At 42.4% G+C, this 14286-nt stretch overlaps 1 protein-coding gene across 4 annotated transcripts in view; it reads right to left on the bottom strand.

The window, feature by feature from the left end:
* Positions 1 to 14286, bottom strand: part of AFF4 (ALF transcription elongation factor 4) — a 74637-nt gene that overhangs the window by 22936 nt on the left and 37415 nt on the right. For all 4 annotated transcript variants that reach the window (XM_061617024.1, XM_061617021.1, XM_061617022.1 and 1 more), the window contains 5 exons: positions 13836 to 13856; positions 12730 to 12784; positions 12129 to 12166; positions 11755 to 11917; positions 7812 to 8732 (listed from right to left, as the gene is read on the bottom strand). In XM_061617024.1, coding sequence (XP_061473008.1) covers positions 7812 to 8732; positions 11755 to 11917; positions 12129 to 12166; positions 12730 to 12784; positions 13836 to 13856 — 1198 coding nt within the window. The remainder of the gene's footprint in view (positions 1 to 7811; positions 8733 to 11754; positions 11918 to 12128; positions 12167 to 12729; positions 12785 to 13835; positions 13857 to 14286) is intronic.

Raw genomic sequence — 14286 nt, 5'->3', positions numbered from 1 at the left:
TGCTAGATTGGCTCTAATTTTTGAGATAATGGATGCCCCCATTGAAAAACATAACGAATTCAAAAAAATTAATGGTCAGGCATAGCCTACCCACAAATGACATGGAAACTGTCTCAAATCATACAAAAGTAAACACATGAAATAGCTAATGGCGTTGTATTCAGTACAATAACATTAAAACAAAGTAAGCTGATTCAGATAATCACAATTAATGCATAGAAAAACGCTGTGTGTACAATTTTCTTTTATGTGGGGCATCAGGACAATCATGTTGGAGGCTCCAGCAGTAGTCTGCCATCATGTGTCTGTCCCATCTGCCTTGATACCTTTCCTCCATTACCTTTATATCCTGATGGAACCTCTCCCCTTGTTCGTCACTAAAATCACCAAGATTATCCGGAAATCTGTCTAAGTGGCTATGGAGATAGTGTACCTTTATGCTCATATTAGTACCCAAATGTTTAAAGTTAGCGAGCATGTTTTGCACCAATTCTTCATAATTGTCTGCTTTGTGGTTACCCAAGAAGTTCTTGACAACTGAGACATAACTGCACCAGGCAGAAGTTTCAACATCATTCATAAATGTAGTGAAATTCAAATCATTGATGAGTTTATGAATTTTAGGACCATCAAAGATTCCTGCTTTTAGTTTTTCCATAGTCAGTCCAAGGAATGATCTACAAATGTATTTGAAGCAATCACCATCTTTGTCCAAGGCCTTAACAAATTGCTTCATCAGTCCAAGCTTGATATGGAGTGGTGGGAGAATGATTTTTTCTCTGTCAACCAATGGCTTGTTAATGATGTTCGCTGCACCTACAGTCATGTGTTCCCTTGAAGGCCATGTCATTTTTTTCCAATGATCTCGCTTTGCCCTACTATCCCACAAGCAGATGAAACAAGGGTACTTCGTGTATCCACTTTGCTGCCCAAGCAAGAAGTTCACCATCTTTAGATCAACACAAATAGGCCACTGGTGCTCATGATAGCAGAGCTTCTGCAAGACCATTTTGATATTTTCATATTCTTCTTTAAGTTTTGTTGAGTGAGCAATTGGAAGAGATGCATAGCGGTTACCATTGTGCAATAAAACACATTTCAAGCTTCTGGTGGAGCTGTCTATAAAAAGCCGCCAATCTTCTGGTCGATATTCCGGTAGTCCCATTTGGAGAAGAAGTCCAGGAATGTTATTGCAGTATACAAGTTCTTCATCTTGGCTGAAGTATGGAAGAAGTCCCTCCTCTCTTGTCCGATAAGCTGTTAAGTTAACTTCTGGCTATAGACAGTTCTTTTCCATTAGCCTGGATGCTAAAAGTTCAGATGCTTGCTTTGACAGACGGAGGTCTCGTATCAGATCATTGAGTTCTTTTTGGGAGAACTGCTCAGGTGTTGAAAAGCTTTCTTCATATCCACTTCCAGGGCTACCACCTGTGCTACACTCCACGTCCAGCATTTCTTCAACATCTGACAATGGAAGGTCAGGCAGTGAGGTAAACACTGGTACGGGAACGTCTTCGCTGTGTGGCACAGGTTGCCTTGCTGAGTCCAAATCAGGATACTCCCACTTATGTTTCTTGTAGCAATTGAAGCCTTTCACATTCACAACACAAAAATAACAATCATCGTGATGGTTTTGCGGCTCTCTCCACACCATAGGCCCACCAAAGTTTAAACGTTTCCTTTCTCCATTTTTCCACTGTCGTAGGCACTCTACACAGGTTTTGCAAACTATCCCTATCTCCCTGACCAGGTGCCCTACCCCACAGTGTCCAGGGTGTGAGTGTGTGTATTTGAAGTTGGGTGGTTGGGACAGATTAGGGATTCTGTTGGTGTACCGCCCACCCCGCTGCTCAACAGTCTCCCTTCCTGAGCTAGCCGGGGTGGTCTCGGGGCCGATGTTGGAGTCCCCTCGGCTTGTGGTGCTGGGGGACTTCAACATCCATGCCGAGGCCGCCCTGTCGGGAGTGGCTCAGGACTTCATGGCCTCCATGACAACCATGGGTCTGTCCCAAGTAGTATCTGGCCCCACTCATGTTGCTGGCCACACCCTGGACCTTGTTTTCTGTGTGGAGGGGGATGATGGTGATCTTGGTGTGGAGGAACTTTCTGTAGTTCCTTTGTCATGGACAGATCACTACCTGGTGGGGTTTAGACTCACTGGGACTCGGAACCTCTGCAGGGGTGGGGGACCGATTAGGATGGTCCGCCCCAAGAGGCTGATGGATCCGGATGGTTTCCTGATGGCTCTTGGGGATTTTCCTGCCGCCTTGGCAGGCGATTCTGTCGAAGCTCTGGTTGACCTCTGGAATGGGGAAATGGCCAGGGCGGTGGACATGATCGCTCCTGAGCGTCCCCTCTCATGAAGTGGAGCCAAACCAGCCCCTTGGTTTACCAAGGAGCTGGCAGTGATGAAACGGATGAGACGGAGACTAGAGCGACGTTGGCAGAAGACTCGGAGCGAGTCTGACCGAACATGGGCTAGAGCCTCCTTGAAGGCCTACTCCGTGGCAGTGCGGGCAACAAAGAAATCATTCTTTTCTGCCACCATTGCATCTGGAGGGAGCCGTCCAGTGGAGCTGTTTCGAGTGGTCAGGGGTCTTTTACATTCTGGCCCCCGAGAGGATAATATAGATGACTCAACAGCCCTCTGTCAAGAGTTTGCACAGCACTTTGCAGATAAAGTCGCTCAGATTCGTTCCGACTTAGACGCTATAATTGATACAGTCTCAGGGGATGTAACTTTGGCTCCTGTCTGTCCAATAATGATGGATTCTTTTCAATTTGTACAGCCCGAGGATGTGGACAAGATCCTTGGAGAGGTGAGAGCCACCACGTCTGCTAGACTCTTGCCCTTCCTGGCTTATAAAAAGTGCCAGAGAGGGACTGGCTGAGTGGGTGGGGGGAGTGGTTAATGCCTCCTTACACCAAGGCAGAGTTCCACATTGCCTACAGGAGGCAGTTGTAAGGCCTTTGTTAAAAAAGCCCTCCCTGGACCCCTCCATAATGGATAATTACCGGCCAGTGTCCAATATTCCATTTTTGGGTAAGGTAATAGAGCATGTGGTGGCCTCCCAGCTCCAGGGATTCTTGGATGAAACAGATTATCTGGATCCATTTCAATCTGGTTTCAGGCCTGGTTATGGGACGGAGACGGCTTTGGTCGCCTTGGTGGACGACCTACGCAGAGAACTGGACAGGGGGAGTGTATCCCTGTTGGTTCTGCTGGACCTCTCAGCGGCTTTTGATACCATCGACCATGGTATTCTTCTGGGCCGCCTTGCTGGGATGGGACTTGGGGGCACTGTTTTGCAGTGGCTCCATTCCTTCCTGGAGGGACGAACCCAGAAAGTGGTGCTGGGGGATTCCTGTTCGACCCCTTGGCCATTGACCTGTGGGGTCCCTCAGGGCTCAGTTTTATCCCCTATGCTATTTAACATCTACATGAAACCGCTGGGAGAGGTTGTCCGGGGCTTTGGGGTTCGGTGCCATCAGTATCCTGATGACACCCAAGTCTATGTCTCCTTTCCACCTAATTCCAAGGAAGCTGTCTCGATTCTAAACCAGTGTCTGGCGTCAGTGGTGGACTGGATGAGGGTGAACAAATTGAAGCTTAATCCAGACAAGACAGAGGTGCTCCTGGTCAGTCGTAAGGCGAATCAGGGAATAGGGATACAGCCTGTGCTGGATGGGGTTACACTCCCCCTGAAGACACAGGTTCGCAGTTTGGGTGTGCTCCTGGACTAAGCGTTAAATTTGGAATCCCAGGTTTCTGCACTGGCCAGGAGTGCTTTTGCACAATTAAGATTAGTGCGCCAACTGCGCCCATTCCTTGAGCCGTCTGATCTGGCCACGGTGACACATGCCTTAGTTACATCCCATTTAGATTACTGTAACGCGCTCTACGTGGGGCTTCCTCTGAAGACTGTTCGGAAACTTCAGTTGGTACAACGTGCTGCAGCCAGAATGTTAACTGGGGCTGGTTACAGGGACCGTACTACCCCCCTGTTAAAAAAGCTCCACTGGTTGCCAGTCTGTTTCCGGACACAATTCAAAGTGCTGGTGTTGACCTATAAAGCCCTATACGCTTAGGTCCAGACTATTTATCAGACCATATCTCCCTGTATGAGCCTGCCCAGGCCCTGAGATCCTCAGGAGAGGCCCTTCTCTCAATACCCACATCTTCTCAAGTACGACTAGTGGGGACGCGTCAGAGGGCCTTCTCGGTGGCTGCCCCTAGGCTTTGGAATTCCCTTCCTAGGGAGGTAAGAATGACCCCCTCTTTGCAGTCCTTCCGCCGACAAGCAAAGACCTTCCTATTCCAACAAGCCTTTGGAATTGAAGGCTAAGGATAGGGTGTGAAGGGTGCTGCATTGCTAATGTCTATTATATCATTTTTAAACTAGTTTGAACTTTTTTGGCTATATATGTGTGTATGGTTTTAATATTGGAAATAGTTTAATCTTATTTTAATGTAGACTTTGTATGTTTTTAATTATATGTATTTTTTATCTGGAAGCCGCCATGAGTTCCAGTTTTGGAAAAATGGCGGGGTATAAATAATGATGATGATGTTAATAATAATAATAATAATAATAATAATAATAATAATAATATGGGGAGCCCAAGACTTATCTTGATCTCCAAGCTTCACTCCAAAATAAGCAAGATATGCTTGTTTTACAAAGTCAGTGAGGTTTTTTCTTTGTTTTTGCAGAGTGTATTTGCCACAAATGTAGCAGAATGCATTAGGATTGTTTAAGCAGCCTCTTCGTGATGAACTCACATTCCTCTTCAAAAAAAAATAAAAATATCAATATGATATTATATGCAATGGATAAACTTGCAAAACAACGTTCAAGAGTAAAAAGACAGACCAAACCCTGCTGCATATGTCAGCAGCTACAGGTCATATTGGGGTACAATAATCATTTGAGGGGTATCCATTATCTCAAAAAGTAGAGCCAATTCGGCAAAACTAATGTCATTTTTGGATTTAGCACCCCCAAAATACCCCAAAGTCATTCAAACATCCTTGGCAACTAAAAAAAAAATTTTTTTTGTTGGGCTGTGGTATTTGTAAAAAAACCACATCTAAATAAATAAAATCATGAGTCCAATGGTAACAATGATGACAATACTACTACTGTTGCTACTACTACTACTACTAATAATAATATTGTGGCTTGTTTCCAAGCTTGTAACCACTGTGTCCCAATTCAGACAGAATGCAAAACTATGGTTAAATAGAAGCTTCCTGGGTCAACTGCTTGTACCACAATGGAAAGAGTGAAGGGGCTGATGTGCACGGGCAAAAGGCCTGTTCATATCTTGGCTTATTAAGCCAATATATGACTGTCCAAATGTGGCTATTAACTTCATTCTGTGATAAAACATAGCTTTTTAAAAGAAATGCATATGATAGTGTTACTGGTAGACTGGACTTCACAACTGGCTAACAAAAAGTGATGACGCCAGTCTCAATGTGCAGATCCTTGATTTTGAGCATTTTTGAGACATGCCTTAGGTAAGATAAATATCTTATAAATGCTAATTACTCTTTAATACTGGATCATGTATATAGTCACCGAGAAGAGTTTGGAGACAGCTTTGACCTAACTAATCCAGCTTAAATGTATAGTGGCCACACCAACACTGTCGCTATGGGTAGTATTAAATGCTAATCCTATTCAGAATTGACCCATTAAAATTAACACACATGACTGACTTAGGTTCATTAATTTCAATGGGTCTACTCTGAGTAGGACTTAGTTGCATACAACCCTATAACAAGAATAACTATAATTCTTTAATGAAGTCTTTCACAAGGGACAAGAAAAATGAACAATTACTTAGTTCTTTCTGGCTTCCTGCTCTTTACCAGGTAGACAAACATATTTTAGCTCTTAGTTCTTGTTGTTTTGAAATATTAAGATTTTGTTGTCAAGATTTTTGAAAATGGTATTGTTCTTATTTGTATTTTGTACTTGTGTGTGTGAGCCGCCTTGGGGGTCTTTTTGACTAAAATGCGGCATATAAATAAACCATAACATAACATAACTTAGTTCACTGTTAAAAGTCATATATAGGAGGAGCGAACTGTGAAGATTTTATATATTCATACAGGTAACATTTTGTCCCACTTTTTCAATTAAATGCAAAAGAACTACATGTATTTAAATATGGTTGGAAAAGAGTCGGAACAAAACAGCAAGCAACATACAACACTGCCCACGTGGACATTCACTTGTATGATAGCGTCCCTCTTCCTCCCCTTCTCCCTGCAGCCCTTCCCCATGTCTCTCCAAATCTGCTCCAGAGGATCCCCCAAACCTCCAGAGCAGATTTTGTGGGCATACAGAACCTGTTTCACCAATGGTATCCATTCTGCTGATAGACAAATGCCATATGATTTCACCCAGTGTTTGCCCCATTACAGCTAGCAGCCTCTCAATCCTTGCTGTGCTGGGTTTTTTTTCCCAATGTTAAGTCACTTTGGCTCCTCAAACAATAGGTTGCTTGCTGTGATTAGCTATCACAAGGGAACGTTGGAAAGTATGCAGTCAATAGCAAACAGATGGCCACATATTTGTTCCAAATTCAGCATAACCTTTAACATGTATAACTATTCTAAGCAGCCACCAACTAACCAATCTGGTAGCAGCTTAACTATAGCCACTGAACACTGATAGACTTCCAACAATCACAAAACAATCACAAAGGAAGAAGCACCAAAGAAACTTTCAAGCAAGCAGACGAGTGTGATTAAGGCTCCCCTTGCAATGATATGTATAAATGCAGAGTTAAACAAAATTATTTTAGGCAGACGTTTAATCTGTGTAAAAAAGGCATTTGTTGGCACACAGCCATAAAGTTGCAAAATTAATGCAAAAGATGGATAAGATCACCCAAGCCCATCTCCTTACTAACACAGGACTATGTGTAACAATTAAATCCTCTCAGCATGTATATAAATCATGTTAAGGGTGTTGCTTGGCATCTTTCACTATCTTCTAAATTGACTGGCCCCCAATTTAGCACATACATTATTGCTTAATTGATGTCTTGTTCCATTCACATTAGATACCAACACACATTTTGGTCAGACTACTGCCTAAACATTTAAGCAACATTTATAATCAAGAACAGAAATTTGCATAAATTTGCAGTTAGTGGTTTAACATGAACGTGGAGATTCCTCCTATTTCACTATCCCCCTAGCATGGGCAAGAGCAACAAATCATGAACCCTGGCTTAGTATTACACCTGAAATGGGGTTTGTTTAATTCAAATAAACCATGATAGGTAAGTCAAGAACAACTCTTGTCTTCACTCAATGTGACACTAAGCCAAGGACTGGTTTGTTGCTACTGTAAGCAGAGGGGCAAAGCAGGAGCCAACTACACATTCACAGGAAACCATTAACTATGGTTTATAGCAAGAGAAAGTCAACATGGTACCCTCTAGATATTGCTGGACTACAACTCCAATTACTCCTTTGGCCATGCTGGCTGACAGTGATGTGAGTTACAGTTACCCCTAGTTTATAGTGATGTGCAAATGCAGCTACTGAATTACAAGGTTGTCTTATTCTTTTGTTTAAAATTTTCTTTCCCTCAGTAAAGTTATGGAAGTGACATTGTAAGATCTTCAACTAAGTGCACACGTGCCTCACCAAAATTAAAAATGTTAAATCAGTTCTCAACATTTTTCAACAGATCTTTGATAACAGAGAAGCCATCAGGTTTTTAAAATATACTTCATTAACCCTCCATTTAGATAAAAGAGACTAAAACTATATACTGAAAACTAACCTGACATAACTTATGCTTCCGCTTGCCCTTGGTGGAACTTTTGTCAGAGGATGTTTTCTGGGTCTCTCTTGGATGCTTCTCAGACACATTTTTCCTCTCAACTTTTGATGGGTCTGTGTCTTTGTAAGGCTTCCCTGGTATTCTGGTTAAGAGGCTCAAGTCAATCTTAACAATAAGGGGATACCTTTCATCAGGATCACTGAGTGGTGAAAGGAGTTCCTTCTCTTCCATAGGAGAGAACATTCTTTGCCGTAAAAAGCTGTCATCCTCCTCCATAGAGGGTTTAACAGGAGTCCTATTGCTCTCAGAATATTTGGGGGTTTGTGATGAAGGAGGCAGGCTCTCATTCTCATCAGAATCAGAGGATGAGGTATCAGTTTCTATGAATTCCTTGGATTTCTGGGAGGACTTGTTTGCAACCTTGCACTTCTTTTTCTCTGTTGTAGGCCGAGGGGAAGATTTGGGCTCCTTCTTTATGTTGGGCTTTCTGGAGCCTTTTGTGGCTGCCTTGTGTCTGTTTGAAGGTATATTTGTTGCCATGTCCAATGGAGTTTCACTTTCTATTTTCAGCCCCCCTCTGGGCTCTTCCACAGATGGTTTGTCTGCCTTTTTGGGCTGTTTTTTACCTACAGTCCTCCTTTGGGCCATGCTGTCACTCTGAGCAGGTGACTTCTGTCTGCTCCGATTGCCCTCTGATCCTTTTTGGCCGGTTTTCGAATCTCTCCCAGGAGTGGAAATGGAATCTTTAGATCCACTTTGATCTGCATATCCACTCCCTGTGCTCTGATCTCTACCCTCTTTTTTGTAGCCTTGTGTTGATGGGATGTTACTATCCACAGAAGAAGCTGGTGATACTTTATGTGGATTCACCTTGTTCAGCCAGTTGTCAAGCTGCCACTTGTTTGTTGGAGGTGGCTCAGGCTAAAGAAAGAAAAGGGAGAAATCTTAAAAGACAATAGGTCCACTTCCTGGGTGGCTAATAAGCTGCACCAAACAATAAATATGAACATTTTATTACAGTCTTTCAATTTTGGGTGTGGTCATCTATTATGCTGTTCACTCCTCTGCTGCTATGTTGAGGAAACTGCTGATTTTGAAGTGTGTACTTTCTGTCACTTAGTCTTCATGTCAAAACAGGGGAGAGGGGCTGCAATAACGTGCTAGGTCTTCTTCACCAAGCAGCAGGGACAGCTTGCCACTTGTCTATTCACCTGAGACAAGGAGATTAATGTCAAATTTCAGGCTGATTTAGTAACTGTGAAACAAACGTGTGGGACCTGCAGCAAAATGTTGCAATGCATTCCACCCCCTATGAGCCATGCTGACTGGAGCCTTAAATAGGAACCCTAGGAGGAATGTTACTGCCTGGGGCTCCAGGCAGCAGAGAGCAGAAGCCTTGTTCTGCTGTTGAAATCTCTAGCTGTCTACCAGCCCAGTACCTGAGTATTTTATATCTATATATAGTGTTGGTGGTGTCTGGAGAGTGGGAAAAGGGAAATGCATCTTTTTATCTCCTTCTTCCTAAACATCCTGCATAGTTCAAGGAGGATTTTTTTTAACCTCATGGCACACATGCTCCCAAACACTAATTCCAGGATACTTAAAAGCTGTTAGGGCTTGAGCCTCCTCTCCCCATATTTTCCTCCCAACTGACAACCTAATAGTTTATGTCTCAATTGCTGACTAGCTGATTTGAGTCAGAGTTTGCCTAACTTCTGGTCCCTATAGCAACTTTGTCCATTTCCCAAAGGCAGAAGTAAGAGCTGCTCATAGAAAGCTTTTTCCTTAGCTGTGATTGGCTAGCAATGCCCCCCATCTCTGGCTAAAGGTAGCAACAATGACAGGAGTTCAATGTGAATTCAGAGAATTCCCTCTACACACAATGCATTTAACATTCCATAGGACCTGGAAGCTTACAGGCCACCCTGTGTTATTTATCTATTTGATTTATTATTTGATTTATATCCCACCTTTCCTCCCAGCAGGAGCCCAGGGTGGCAAACAAAAGCACTAAAAATGCTTTAAAACATCATAAAAAGACTTTAAAAAACATTAAAACAAAACAACTTTAAAAACATTTTAAAAAGCTTTGAAGACATCCTAAAATAAGGTTAAAAAACATTGTTTTTTTAAAAAGGTTTAAAACGTATTAAAAAGCAATTCCAACACAGAAGCAGATCTGGTAAGGTCTCAACTTAAAAGGCTTGTTGAAAGAGGAAGGTCTTCAATAGGCACCGAAAAAATAACAAAGATGGCACCTGTCTAATATTTAAGGGAAGGGAATTCCAAAGGGTAGGCACCACTACACTAAAGGTCCATTTCCTATGTTGTGCAGAACGGACCTCCTGATAAGATGGTATCTGCAGGAGGCCCTCACCTGCAGAGCGCAGTGATCAACTGGGTATATAAGGGGTAAGACGGTCTTTCAGGTATCCTGGTCCCGAGCTGTATAGGGCTTTGTACACCAAAACTAGAACCCTGAACTTGGCCCGGTAGCAAATGGGCAGCCAGTGCAATTCTTTCAGCAGCAGGGTGACATGTTGGCAATACCCTGCCCCAGTGAGCAGTCTCGACGTTGCATTTTGCACCAGCTGCAGTTTCCAGACCAACATCAAGGGCAGCCCAACATAGAGCGCATTATAGTACTCCAGCCTGGAGGTTACCAGTGCATGGACAACAGTGGTCACACTATCCTGGTCCACAAACAGCTGCAGCTGTCTTACCAGTTGAAGCTGGTAAAAGGCACTCCTAGCCACTGAGGTCACCTGGGCCTCTAGCCACAAAGATGGATCTAAGAGCACCCCCAGCCTACAGACCTGCTCTTTCAGAGGGAGTATGACCCCATCCAAAGCAGGCAACTGACCAATTATCTGAACTTGGGAAGCACCAACCCACAGCGCCTCCGTCTTGCTAGGATTCAGAGTTAGTTTATTGGCCCTCATTCAGCCCACCGACTCCAGGGAGCAGTCCAGGGCTTGCACAGCCTCTCCTGATTCAGATATTACAGAGAAATAGAGCTGGGTATCGTCAACGTACTGCTGACACCTTGCCCCAAATCTCCTAATGATCGCTCCCAAGGGCTTCATATAGATGTTTAACAGCATGGGGGACAAGATGGTACCTGCAGCACCCCACAGCACATCTGCTGGGGGGCCGAAAAACAATTACCCAATGCTATTCTCTGAAAATGGCCCTGGAGAAAGGATCAGAACCACTGTAAAACAGTGCCTCTGATACCCATCTCACCAAGTTGGCTCAGAAGGATACCAAGGTCAATGGTATCAAAAGCCGCTGAGAGATCAAGTAAGAGTTACATGGTCACACTCCCCCTGTCCTTCTCCCGATAAAGGTCATCCATCAGGGCGACCAAGGCCGATTCAGTCCCATAACCAGTCTTGAACCCAGACTGAAATGGGTCAAGGTAATCTGTTTCATCCAAGAGTACTTGCAATTGCTGCACCCTCTCAATCACCTTCCCTAAAAAGGGGGTATTTGCGACTGGTCGGTAATTGTCGCAGACCAATGGGTTTTGTGTTTTTGTGTATACTTCTGCATACATAGGAAGTCCTGTGAGTATGTAAAAATCTCTGCCTTGTTTTTGGATATGTCTGCTTCTGACCTGATAGCAAATGCAGTTGATTGAATGTCTGTTAGAAAGAATGAAGTCATATCTTGTGGGGCTAGGCCTTTGTATGGACTGTAAGAGACTAAAAATAATTATATTTTCTATAGATGTTCCAAGTTACAAACCAAAGAATGGGGTCAAGTAGATAGACTAGAAAATGTTATTAAGCTTCATACATAGATAAGCTTGTTACAAACAGTGCATGCCTCCAACATTCAAATTCCCCCTTTTTGTCAAGTTACTGCTGTGCTGTTAACATATCTAAGAGATATTAAGACCATATGCACAGGTATAGTTTGAAAGGGAAACAAGTCCTACCTCAGGAGATGCACTCTGTGATGGCTCATTTGCCTCACTGTCACTTGAACTACTTTCACTTTCAGAGTCTGAACCAGAACTGCTCTCAGATCCACTATGGCTGCTTGAGTCGTCCCTAGAGTTGTCTGCCCCTTCACTTGTATGCTGGGAAGGTTCAGAATTACTGGGGGAAAACAAGGTAGAATAAAGAACAAAGGATGTTTTAGGATCTTACCCATACTTTGAAAAGTAAATAACCCAATGACTACTAAGAGCTAGTTGAAGTCACAAATCCTAAATGGCTCTTGCTTTAAACAGAAGTTTTAATTCCCACAGATGAATTGTTACACCATTACCAATTCACGTTATAATGCCAGGTATCAACCAATATTTACCTTCCAGGTGTACCTCTTGGCACCGTCTTATCAGAATCCTGTAATTAAAAGAAAAGACCCAAATTAGCATCGGCATCCTTGTACCAGGTATAACACACTCATTAAGGATACAGGATGAACATATTTCACTGCCTTTCATTCACATAAAAATTAATCTATTAAAATGAAAACTAAGAAATACATTGCACTTTGCTAAAGTTTGCAAACAAGCTACAGACAGAAACAATATGAGATCAATCAGGCATCCAAGGAGGGTTATACTTTTTCAAATGTCTTTTGACAGGCTTTGTATGTCAACTGGCAGCTTTGATTTGCAAATAATCCCCCGTCAATTGCAAAGCAGCCCAATTATCCCTTCCTATGCTTTCAAAACTGAGAGCCAGTGTGATATAGTGGTTAGAGTATCAGACTAGGGCCTGGGAGATCATGGTTCAAATCCCCTGACTGTTCTAAAATAGTGTGTTAATTGTTTTTATATCTATTTTTAGTTTGGGGCTTTTTTATTTTTGTATTTTGTATTCCTTTGTTTTGGTTATGCTGTTAGCTCCCTTTGCAGCCTGGCAGAAAGGCAGGATAGAAACTAAAACAACAACAAAATAACCTGTTCTCCATCACTGTCTTCACTGCTGCTGAGTTTCAAGTCATTTATGAGAACGCTAGGGGAAAAAAGAGAAAGGAATGTGGGTTTTTTGGTTTTACCAGATACTACCATAATTACTTAAGAATTTAACCAAACCTATGATTATATCCATTAATTTCCCTCTTTACATAATGCAGTGATACTTCACTGAAGAAGTGTACTGAAAGTCCTGAACTGTTTACATCATTACAAGGGTGACAGAAGAAATTAAGACACTTAACATCCTTATGGTCTACTGCAGAATGCAAAAAGTAGATAGAATCAAAAGGAAGGTAGTTATATTAAGTAGCACCAATAGTTGCCCTGGTGGAACAAGGAAAACACACAGGGCATTGCATCATTGCAGGAACACTGAATGGTACAGCCACACCAGTAAATATTCACCATGCAAGTCACATATTGAGAAAGAGTATGCTGTGGGGCTGAATACAGGAGCAGCACCATTAAGCAGAATCCTATCTATATTAACAAGACTAAGGACCCCACGTGCACCAGTCCAATGTTGCTGCCATAATACTATCCTATACTGAAAATGCAGTCATCAAGTCCAAAGGCCAATATCTCACAGTAGGAAGCAGAGACAAATGCAGTATGGAAAAAACTAAGTCTACACTATTAAGATCACAGACCACACATGACCAACACCAAAAGAGTAGGGGACAGGGAAATGATAGTTAGTGGGGAAGATGTTGAACAAAGGCTCACACAACAAATGGTGTTCCATCAGACTACAAAATGGCAACCAGCTTACATCAGTGCAGCTGCTGATACAAGCATCGATAAAATCAGGGCCCCAACTAAATACAGCACAGGCTGCAGAAATGATGGCATAAATTAATTGTAAGCCATTTTTAGGTTCACCGCTTGCTTAACAATCACGGCAATATTTTTTAACAGAATTCAAGTCCGTTGACTTGAATTCTTTCATGCTTTACTATGAATGCTCCAAGAGCTGGATTAATTAACATTAATTAACATTGTGCATGTAACTAAATATGAATAAAATACTTGTATTAGCAAGAATTTAAAAGCAACACTTGACATCACTAACAAATACAGCATCTTACTCTGTCTGATTTGATTCGCATCTGGAACAAAAACAGAAATAGGATTAAATAGGATTAAAATTCTTCAACCTAATAGGTAGTTTTGGAGTATCCACTAAAATAAAAGTTGCTTGACAATGATAGGTTACGACATTCAGGCTGATCTATGTATGCAGCAGAAGGAAGCTCATCTAAAGGTGATAAAATGGAATGTATCCATATCCAACTGCATGTAGGGGATACCATTTTAAATGTTCACGTAAATAAAAATCCTTCCCTAGACATGGAAAACTAATATGTTAGGGAGAACAGTTCCAACAGCTCTTTGCCTTCTATGCTAGTCTTTTTTTTAATTTCAGCGTTTTAAACATGGGGAAACACTCAAGAAATTGCAACCCTCACCTGCAGTGTGAAGTGGTGAAAAACACTCTACCACAGCCTTTCCCAACCAGTGTGCCTCCTGATGTTGATG

The sequence above is a fragment of the Rhineura floridana genome, chromosome 3 (genome assembly GCF_030035675.1).
Source record: "Rhineura floridana isolate rRhiFlo1 chromosome 3, rRhiFlo1.hap2, whole genome shotgun sequence".
NCBI classification, from domain to species: domain Eukaryota; kingdom Metazoa; phylum Chordata; class Lepidosauria; order Squamata; family Rhineuridae; genus Rhineura; species Rhineura floridana.
Note: the sequence above shows the minus strand (reverse complement) of the source record. Positions and strands in the feature narration are given on the sequence as shown.